Genomic DNA, 11625 nt, shown 5'->3' on the forward strand with positions numbered 1-11625 from the left:
TACTTTACAAACGACAGTGTGATTAACCACCAATGAAAATTTACAAGACAAGTAGTCCCATGCAATTGAATACTGCCTTGCCAACAATATTAATTGTGATGATTTTAACAAGTTTATGTGTTCCGCAAAACTACATTACAGGAGAATTTATATTGCTTACGACGAGTTTTCAGTGATCGCTCGGCCGATCTATAGTGAAGCTTAGAACGCCTACGAAGCGTCTCACTCAACCATTTTGTTTATTGATAAATATTGTGTAATATAGCGTAAGCAATATTTGTACAATTTGATAATTTTTTTTTTATTCATAAGGGACGGCCAGGCCGTATTGCTATTGTACAATTTGATAATTGAAAGGAAATAAATGAAATAAAATAATTATTAAACAAGCAGCACTCAATAGAATTAAATGTAAGATCATTCATGTAGCGGTTTTGTTAAATGTGTCTCTTCAAACACCTTTTTCAATAGCACTTTTCATATTTCTTTAAAAATAATGAATTATCAAAATTGGTATTTGCCGAATTGCAAGAAAATAACTTGCATAAGATCGATTATAAAAAAAAACAATCGCACAAATAGTTTTGCCTATCTGAGAAATGTAGACGATTTACAATTCTGTGTAAGACTAAACATTGACCAAGTTAAGGTAAATTTGTCCCGTGCAATGGGTTTACACTGCAATGGGTTTACACTTCTTTTCCCGAAAAGTATTGGTAAATGCAATGATTTATAATTATTATAATCTTTAAGATTGTAAGTAACAATAGCTTTGTTTCACTATGTATTAGTTAGTCTCCATAGACCAGCGCAACCTCTCTGTAGTTGAGGATGAATTTTGATCGTTGGTAAATCTTAGTGTTAAAAGCACCTCATAAGATTTCTAAACCTGCGGATATGCCTAAGGTAGAAATTCAAGTACAAAGGCAACATTAAAGATGCTAAAATGTTCGTGAATTCAGAAGAAAATTATGCCAGTAAAGATCAAAATGCCCAATCCTTAACGTAGTTTACGATAAACTAGTTTAGCTAAAAAGCTATAACAGATGACTTTCTCTATCTCGTAGCAAATATCAGCCCAAAATCAATTTTTATATTTGAAAAACACAACTCAACCACAATGAAGTAAAACCTTCCCGATCATCTCGCGCACTAAGTTTCACCGGTAATTTTCATTTGATTTTTATTTCTTTGCTGATCTCGATCTCGATTTGCATACGCATACAAAGTTTGTTTCTCCAGATTGACACCCAAAAGGATGATGTACCTCGCTATTGTTTGCAATAATGGATTGTGTCATGTTTTTTTGCAGCCAGCTTCACGCTCAGCTCAAATTCAGCTATAAGCCTCCCTCCGGAACCAGTGTAACGTTTGGGTGGTCTCAAATCTCTGACCGCTCCCCCGGATAAACGTGTTACCATCTACAGCACATTAGCGAGGATCGCTTATTGTAGAAGAATTTTCTCACGCTTTTTTTCCCGAGCAGGGTGGGGAGAAGCAAACGCACGCGCTAGGCGTTGCTGGCGTATGCCGAAGGATTAGTGTTTTAATGTTGATTTCAAAATTCAATAATTCAACTTACCCTCTCCGTTGGTGCCACGGACAGCCCCCGCTTCCGGTGATCCTTCCTGAGGGTGCGAAAGTTGCGTGAACAGTGGCGGCACCGGAGTTGAAATTGACTGGATTCTGTTAATCACCCGTGCACAGTGGTTCTGTTGTGTGATGGTTTTGTTGCAATTAGGAAAATTATCTCCTCTTTACGAATCGTTTGACACCCGCTAATCGGTCCAGCTGGGAAGTGTTTCCGGTCGGTGGGAGAGTACGGCTGCTGTGTGACTGACCGTCGGCGATAAACAATTTGCATCCGTTCCGAAAACACTGCTTTAGCAAAAGCACCAACTCACAGTCGGTAGGTATGATTGCACGGAATTTTAACAAATCAATCATCGAAATATCACGCCATTAGTACCAAAATTCGCAAAACCGTAAATTTATTAGACGTTCGGCGCTACTAACACACCAACGATACGCGCGCGCGCTGTGTATGGACTCGATCTGCTTTTCTCACACGTACACACAAGCGCGAAGAAACATTTTTACACCTCGTTAAGACCTCTGTTCTACTGCACAGGAGTTAAAGATCATTCACTTTTTAAAATAATCACACACCTTCACTCGAACATATCAATGTTAGGGGAAGTGATGAATGAACCATAAGTATGCAAAAAGTAACATACTTCAAACACTCACTCGCACTCACACGTACACACACCGGTTCACAAATATGGACAATTTTAATAATAATCTTTGTAATAATGCTATGGATATACACTAATTAATTAGTATGGGTTTGTCAAATGTTTTATAAATAATCAACATCTTCCTACACGCTCACGCCTTTCTTTCCATCCCGGGTTTTGTCGCACCGAGGTTTTTCGATTGACACTTGACACACTCTTCTTCGGGCGTGGGTTTTCTGCGTGGTTCCAGTTGTGGGCACACTTGGCACATACACACACACACAAACACTTATACGTGGGAGATCATAAACAATTCACCTTCGACACCGTGTCGTACAACAATTTGTTTTAGTGGAGGTTCAAAACGGTGGGTTTTGTTCTTCGAAACACTGACACGTCACTTCGCGGCGAGAAAAAGAAAGGTTCGTCGCTTGATCATGCTCTGAAGTCACTTCACCGACAAACGGGTCGACGCATCGAATAGATCGAGGCAGAGCTTTAAGTCACACGCGCGTACGGTGTGTTGCTACTGTTATATCCTTCTCGACGCGATGATGGCCGACAGCAGAGTGTACATAAGAAGCCCGAAACTGTCAGTGCAAAGTTGGTCAAGTGGCTTACGGACAAAAAGAAACCACTGTCGATCTCTCTTTCACCACATTCATCGAGAGCGATCAGGTGTGCTGTTGCTCTGACAACCAGGTGAGCCATCGTTGTAGCTCCGCCCTGTTGAGAAAGATACGCAAAGAAGGTTCGATCGTAAACTATTATGGCCACCGGTACCCATTGTGCCGTGCCGTGTTTGATGATGTTTTTTTCTTCTTCTATTGTTTTTTATCTGCTAACCTTTCGCCGTACACTATCACCGGTTGTTGTTGCTGTTGCGAGCTGTTGGTTAGTAGTTTTTTAGAGTAAAAGAGAATGAGACTTTGGTAGGACATTGAGTTATTTACTGATCAACATTTGGTGCACTCATTACGAAAGACTTCAACAAGTTGAACTCGATTTCACCCTTGACCAAACATGTTTGAACATTTTCGTTGCTTTCCGCCTTTTCCCTAGACTTGCTCTTTGCACTCGACAGATGTGTTTGTTTACTCGCGCTTGATTTACATTTTCAATCAAACAACTCACTTCATTTCGTTCGTATCTGCCTTGCTGTACGTGTTCATCGAAAGAAAATGAATTTGAGGAAACAGAATCGTTTTTCGCTGTAAAATAATACGAAAAAATTTAAGAAAGTAATAATCAAACTAAAAAAAAATAAAAAAAAAAGTATTAGCAGTCATGTTGATTCGTCATAATTTTTTGAAAATTTTTTTGTATTTAAGTATGACAGCACTTCGCCGTCTAATCGTAAATATTTATAAGTTTCAAATATTGATTTACATATTTATAAAATAATATTTTTTGACGAATTTTTCAGTACTTTCAAGTGTATTATAACTGTAATATTTTTACTTTCTTTTAATGATTAATTCCATCCAACCAGATGTTTTATTTAAATGAAAATAAAAGATGGACCTATTGTGCTAAATGACGTCACAAGAAGTATTTCACAAAAATATAAACATTCTTAATCACCTCATAGGGGCGGCCCAGTGGTAAGGTGACAATTTCACTGATCTTTTCACGGCCGAACCGGGGTTCAAACCCATCCTGATCGTCCACCGCGCAGTGAGGACTGACTGTCCAACTACGTGGTACAAACAAGTCTAGTTAGCCATTAAATGGCCGGCATAATCTACAAGATTGTTAATCCAAGATGCAGAAAAGAATCATCTCATTTCGGGGCTTGCTTGCTTTAAACTCTTAATTGTTGATCGTGGAAAGCAAACTATAATGCATAAATTTTTCACCTTTATGATTTAGCATATTTTTTACTCTGCACTACGAGTATTATACTCGAAAATGTTTAAATAAAACAAGAACTAGAAGGGAATACTCTATTCTACCTGCTGATCTCAGCTCCATTTCTACTTATTCTAAGCTCTCGCTCAGTAAAAGTCCCGCTCGGTGATCTTATTTAAACGTTCAATCGAAAACGTTTGTACAAACGTAAGGACACTGTAGCATTCCACGGAACCCGACGCCATCGACTCGGTGGTCGTGTCGTCGTTGTCGTGATACCGTTTTTTTTTAAATCTCACTAATTTTTCCAACAAACATTTACCTCCGCTCTGACACGGGTGGGACGTTTGCTGGTTGCTGCTGCGGTGGGGTTAGCAATGCAGGTTTTTTGAGATTGATGGAGCAGTCCGTCACCAAAAAGTGAGACGAAAGAATCAACCTTCCATACAAACCTCCCCATCCCGTCCCCCTTCTGTTCCTCATCCCATTCCGGAGCGCTCAGATGAAGCTGAAAGGTTTTGGCGTGACTTGAAATTAATTCAAGCGAACCAACCTGGCTCAGTCACTATCGAATGGGGTGGCCGGGAAGGTCCATCCAAAGTCGCCGTCAATGTCGCGCAACGATTCCATTTTGTCGTCGCCATCGTTTGTCGTCGTCGTCTTTCAATTGTTTGCGTTATGCTGAGCATGAGCAAACACACCACATCTGTACGATCGAATCGGTCACAATCACATACACACATACCCGCACGCGCAAACAACTGACCAAACGACGTCAGCTTCAGGGAGAGGTGGAATTTGTTTTCCATTCCAACCACCCCTTTGCTGGCCGCATCTAGCTACGGATGGCTACTCCGGTTTTGCCACGAACTGCTCGGTACGCACATATATTGCCTATTTGCCGAGTGCATTGTTTGGAGAGGTTTATTTTCCTTTCTTTTTTTATTATTTGATGCTGGTGCTGTTGTTGGGATTCGACTTTTATTGCCATGATCCTGGAACCGAACAGGCCACTACGGGAAAAATGCTTATTTACCCTTCCGTCCTTTCAGAGTGCCCCAGTTTGAACAAAGATCAACAGTGCTGTTGATGGTTAATGCATTTCTTTACGTTCAGTCAGAAAAATAGTAAAGTACACTGCGTAGCACAACATTTGCTTTGATTAACGTCGAAAAAAAAGTAAATAAAAATGGAATAAAGAAGAACATGCGCTAAGTAAGCTGTAGTTTAGTGCGGCCGCTTAACAAGATCCTTTGTATTTCTCGAAGGATTAACTGTACAAACAGGATACAGCTTTAGAAACGATCAGAGATACAAATATCTCTCAGGGTTTAATCTCTGCTTTTGTTTCATAAAAAGTATTAGTGGCTTTGAGGCTCTCTGAGACTACATTCGCCTCTCTACTGTAAACAAAAAGTGATTAATACAAAACTATTGCGAATGTGGTGTATCAATTATTTAAACTATTGCAATTACGGCTACTAAAAACCAATAATTTTGCTTTAAATTTTAAATTACGGATTTAACATAAATGTTTGCAATCTTTGTCGTACAAAAAGTGTAATGAGTTTTGACCAAATGTATTAGGTGCGCAAATAAATAACGGCCGTTTTTTCATAAGTATATTTTTACTCGTGACACTCGTTTTTATTTGTAGAATTTGAGTCAATCAAATTATTGGCCATTATTATTTATTACTTTTTTCCACTTTTCGGGTAAATCGCGGATTCCTTTTCGGAAACGCAATCCAGCTATCCAATCAATTCTAGATCTGTTCATAGGAGGAGAACTGCTGGTCAACCAATCCAAGTACCATGGATCGGAACAGATGGAAATCCGATGATGATCCAGTGAATACGGCGGGTGCAGTAAAATATCCCATTTGAGACTATTAAGGTAGTTTTTCACAGGTTGCGCAACATGGGCCACATGAGCATTGCGATGGAGCAGAATAACCTTGTCGTGGCGTGATGAGTATTCTGGTAGTTTTTCAAGCAGTGCTGGGCTTAAACTCATCCATTGTTTCCGGTAGCGTTCACTAGTTATTGTTTCTCCCGGTTTCAGAAGTTCGTAGTAGATGACGCGGACCTGGTCCCACCAAATACTTAGCATAACTTTCGAGCTATGGATGTTTGGTCGAGCTGATGATGTTGGGGTATGACCAGGGGATCCCCATGATTTTTTAGGGGCTTTGGATTGCTGAACAAAATCCACTTCTCGTCTTCCGTTACGATTCTGTGCAAGAACCCCTTTTTTGTTGTGCCGCTGGAGCATCAATTCACACATGAAGAGTCTGCGTTCAATATCCCACGGCTTCAACTCGTGTGGTATCCATGCCTAACGCGTTCAGCCATGATGATATGGCCTGACGAGTTACACCAAGCACGGCTGCAAGTTCTTCTTGCGTTTGGCAGTGATTTTTTGCTAGTAAAGCCGTCAGTTCTTCATCGGCGAACGTTTTGGGTCTTTCTTCACGTTGAGTATGCTCCACGACGAAATCACCGCTTCGCAAGCGTCAAATCCAATCTTGACACCTTGTTTCGCTTAGAGCAGCATCGCCGTAAACACGCGAAAGCTCTCGATGCGCTTCGGCTGCCGTTTTCTTCGCTCGAAACAAAAAACAGCAACACCTCCCGCATATGGCGCTTATCCGGCTCAAAACCAGAAATTTTCAAGAACTAGGAACTTTTACTCGCACGAAATAATCACTTATTTGTAGACACTGTTTGATTATATCATTCCCGAACTTGATTTATGACGTTTGTAAACGTCAAAATCGCAACACAGTCCACAGTGGCCTCATCGAATTGAAAACGGCCGTTATTTATTTGCGGACTTAATACACACGATCTAACAGTATTTTAGACATATTCTAAAAGGTATTTAAATATGTTTTCCATGTCTGCAAAAATGATTGCGTTGTTTAACTTTAAGTCTTGTGTCAATTGAACCACGACCAATGTTTGAAGGCGGATGGCGAAAAAATCAAATGAGTTCTAAGCAGCGCTCAGGCTGAGTCTTACAATCATTTATTTTTTCACAAAATCGAAGCAAAACATTAATTGATAAATTGTTGAGATCCTTTCATTGAAATTATTCATTTCAATAATTCATATTCAAAAACTGATAAAAAGTCATCATGTCATGTAGTCATCATGTCAAAAGTCATGTATCATCTTAATGAAATCAATAGCAAATAACATTTTCAACTAAACAAACTAGTACAACTCGTTCTTGTCTTCAGTTATCCTCTAAAAAGCTGCAATATCCTTCTACATAGGAGAGTAAATATTCTTCATTTTTAAATATCACTGTCCTTCCGTTACCTCGATAACACAACAGCAATTTCTTCGCACACATTTCGGTTAGGGATTTTTTTTTTGCGTTCCTTGCTCCAAACCCCTTTGAATGAAACGTCTAAAGGTAAAAAGGCGGCAAAACGGACCCGATAGACGGAAGCAGAAATGAAAGATCAAACTGAAAAATCAAAAAAATACTAACCATCGCCGGTAGTCGGCACCAAGATCTGACGAGCGACCGATACGCTGATGTCCATACGAAAACACTCTGTCTTCTCCACACCGAACACAACCACGAAGACGACGATGAATCCGTTCCGTTTAGGTCCGTACCATAAAACAACACAAAAACACCGGAGATGCGTGCAATAAAATTATTAAATCATATAAACTTACTTCTGCATGTTGCCCCTGTTTCGGCTTCTCTGTGGGCTCTCCTTCCATTCCTGTCTCTGACCCCAAGGGTCGCAAGTGCTTTTCGGCAACTTGGGATTTGTTGTTTCTTGGTCGGGACCGTTTTCAAAGCATCGTACGAGTGCGTGCACTTTTCGACACAGCACGGTATGTTTGCACCCGACAAGGCTCTGTTTTGTCTGCGGGCGTCCGAAACTGATGCGGCATTTTCGTTGGGCTGGATGTTTGGGAGCGGGAGGGGGGCAAGGGTGGGTGGCCAGTACCAGTAGCATCAGCTCGATGTCCGTCGGCGTTTGGTTCTTTGATCTTTTATCTCAAGCATCACCGACTAATTAACCAAAAAACTTCACTGATCATTACTTCGATCTCGTGGACCACCGTTGGCTCATAGGTGGCCGATCGGTAGTTCTCCGAAGCTAGAAACGGGGGGAGCAGGATGAAGTGGACAATCTACTGCACTTTGCCTTGCTCCTTCATTGGTTCGTACGTGTTTGATGATCGCTGACGACTGCGAGCATTAAGATGTTTGGAAATAGCCCTGTGAAATCGGAAAAGATTGACCTTGCGTAAAATTCGGGAAGAAACGAAACAACACTCAACGGCCATCGATCGCACCGGCTATCAAGCGTCAAACGCATTTTTTTATTTTAATTTAAATACACACATTCCTCAAATAACTTCCGGTGTAGTGCCATGCAGATGCCGCAACGACTTCACTGCCGATAGTTTCGATTCCGCGTAGGACGATATCTTAATGCAGCCGCGAATATTTAGCACACGCAGTACGCGACAGTTTTCGACAATGTACTTGATGGCCTTATCCGTAATTAACGAGCAGTTCTGGAGTTTCAGTGTGGTGAGCCGAGGCTCACACTTGGTGATAATCTCGATGCAGCGATCGGAGATCGTGCGACACTCACTGAAATCGACGATCTCGAGTGACGGGCACCCGAGTGCGAGTCGTTCGATTCCGCTATCGGTGATCTGTAGCAGGCGGGCAAGACTGATCTCCTTCAGCTCCTTGAAGTTGAAACAACGCTCAAAAGAGTAGTCAGTTATTTTATAGCAACCGGATAACTTCAACGATCTTAAGCCGACTAGGTCGGCTATCGAAAAGCATAGCTCGATGTCCCAGATGGCGAACGCTTTCTCCTCTAAATTTACACCCGTAATGCCAGCATCCGATACCTGAAATGGGAAGAATTGTAGTCAACTTTCAAGATAAATTAAATGTTTTAAGTTAGTCATGTTTTGACCTAAACCAAAATCTTTTTCTTGTCAATTTTATACCGGTGCAGAAGGTTCACTTATACCTAGATTAGCTATTGAACTAATTTGAACTATTTATTGTAGGTTGCAAGTACATTAAAATGAAAAGTTTTTTGATTTTATCATGGTTTAATGACTTTTTCATATTTTCAAACATATTTTTAGTTTCTTCTTCTTGGCTTAACGATCTCTAAGGTCATGCCGGCCATCTAATGGCTTACTAGACTCGCTGGTACTACGTAGTTGGATAGTCATTCCTCACTACGGGGGGACGGTCCGGATGGGATTTGAACCCCGATCCTGCCGTATGAAGACCGGCATCGTTTTCGCCTGAACCACCGGGCTGCCCCAATTTTTAGTTATTATTTAGTATTTTTAGTTTATTAAATTTTTAAATTTAATAATTTAAATTTAAAGCAAAACATTAAATGGCAGTGACATAGGCAATATTGGCGCCGGTCGCCACGCAGTACGACCGACTACTGTTTTTGATCGTTAAAAGTTCATGTTGTTGATCAACAACGCTAGAAAAGTTCATTGTTAGCCTTACCTTCGCACAGCAATCTAAATTTAGCTCCTGCAGCTTCGTCATGTGGTAAAAGATGTACTGTATCGACAGATCGTTGATGCTGTTCGAGCATCCACCCAGATCAAGCACCACCAGGTCACAGAACTCGAACGACACCTTCGTGAGCGCCGCATCGCTCATGTTGGTCAGCAGCCCGAGATAGAGCTTGCGCACGTTTCTGCGGTTGTGTGTGAACAAACCGCCCACCAGCCCGGCGTCTGTGATGCGCTCACAGTTTGTCAGATCGATATGGCGCAGCCGAACGAGACTCTTGATCGCCGTGATGCCATAGTCCGTAATCATCCAGCAGCGATTGAGGATGAGCGTTTCGAGCTGCGGAATCGAGTGGGAGATCTGTATCAGCGCGTAATCATTCAACGCTAGCGACTTCGAAAGGTCCAGATGGGTGAGGGCAGTTTGTGCTCGTAGCAGATCGATAATGCCCGGTTCGCTGGTGGGAATTTTCTCGCAAACCATCAGCCCAAGGCTGCGCAGGGATAGATCGCGAATGTCGGCAAGTCCACGGAGGAACACGTTGTCTATCGGTGTACCACAGAGGAAGAGATGCCGCAACCGGTTCCGGCTCGTACGAACAAACTCAAGGATGTGGTTGAGCATTAGGACACGCTGTCGGGCTTCGATACTGCTGAAGCATTCGGACACATCAAGCGAATCGAGGTTGGGTGCTAGCTGCACTAGATAATCGAAATGGTGCTCCTGGAAGCGATTGTTTCGGGCAAGGCTAAGGTGTCTTAGCTCTGGCATCACCAGGTTCCACGTAACAGTAGTGTTCTCTATTAACTTCCATGTTTTGAACAGATCGGGACAGTTGTAGAGGTTAAGACGACGTAACCGTGGCAAGTATTTCAAGATCGACGCTAACTTGTGCTTCCAGATGACACAGTTATCGAACGTTAGCTCTTCGATGCCATCTCCGAACTCGCTCCAGAACTCGCTCTTGTTTCCAAACACCACCTTGGTGATCCATACGTCCGTAAAGTAACGAAACGATGTCATTAATCCCTTCAACGGATGTCCATTGTCCACGAACTCGATGTCGTGAATGTGAAGCCGTAACGCCCGTTGAAACTGTATGTACCGGAAAGCATCGTACCAGGAGCGACACACCAGAGCCGCCGCACTACGATCACTAGGATTCAGGTACTTGAAGATATTGATCAGTAGCTGCGTAGTGGAATGATGAAGGTTTAATCTCGAGCATTTTTGCACGCATAACTAACGGTACAAACCTCAGGAGGTAGCGCTTCAAAGTTTGGTTCGAAGAAATACACGAAACTATCCTCATAGTGCACGTACAACGTTCGCTCGATTCGTTCCACTAGTCGAGCCAAAGCCATCGTGTGGTTGCTTTATTCCTTAAACGCACAAACAAACCCAACACGCCTCGCGGTTCTTCTACTATTTGGCACGCTCAAAACAAGTGCTGCTGCCAAGCGTCACCTTTCAGAACACGTCAACACTTTCAACCAACCGTCTCGGTGAATGTGGATCGACTAAAACTGAGAGTGTCGCGAAAAGTGTGATCACTTCCTGCTGCTTAGAATGAAAACTCGAAACGAAGTACTCGTTTCGGGTGCACTCGATTCGGTTCATGGTTCATGGGCTCGGACGAGGATGAGGGAAAACGAAACTAATCGAGTTCTTGCAACGTGACATAATAGCGACGCTTACCGGTGATGAAAGACATTCAGGTGAAAATCATTCAGAATTGGCTGCCCCTTGCCAAGTCAGCAATTGCGCATGTGAAAGCGTTCTATTACGTGTTGTCGGGTAGGTGCTTTTTTATTTCGCGTGTTATTGCAAGGACGCAACATATCAGCTGATTACAGTGGACAATACGTATTGTTAACATTTTAACTAACACGAGTCCTTTCCTGTTGTGGGACAAGGACCCATTTGCCTGAAAACATGCCAAAAAATGACCAGTTTGATCCTTTGGTTTGTGTTTCATATTGCACAAATT

The 11625-nt window shown here is 42.0% G+C and overlaps 3 protein-coding genes across 3 annotated transcripts in view; 1 reads left to right on the top strand and 2 right to left on the bottom strand.

Annotated features, from left to right (window-relative positions):
- The window catches only part of LOC126556255 (39S ribosomal protein L15, mitochondrial), a 416466-nt gene that overhangs the window by 128109 nt on the left and 276732 nt on the right, over positions 1-11625 (top strand). The gene's annotated exons all lie outside the window — the stretch shown is intronic.
- Positions 1-11625, bottom strand: part of LOC126556015 (maltase A3-like) — a 252849-nt gene that overhangs the window by 37033 nt on the left and 204191 nt on the right. The window lies entirely within an intron of this gene.
- Positions 8474-10999, bottom strand: LOC126556016 (dynein regulatory complex subunit 6-like). The gene is made up of 3 exons (XM_050211173.1): positions 10892-10999; positions 9624-10826; positions 8474-8992 (listed from the first exon to the last, which is right to left on the bottom strand). The coding sequence occupies exons 1-3, from the start codon at positions 10997-10999 to the stop codon at positions 8474-8476; spliced, it is 1830 nt and encodes a 609-aa protein (XP_050067130.1).

This window comes from Anopheles maculipalpis, chromosome 2RL (genome assembly GCF_943734695.1).
Source record: "Anopheles maculipalpis chromosome 2RL, idAnoMacuDA_375_x, whole genome shotgun sequence".
In the NCBI taxonomy this organism is placed as follows: Eukaryota; Metazoa; Arthropoda; class Insecta; order Diptera; family Culicidae; genus Anopheles; species Anopheles maculipalpis.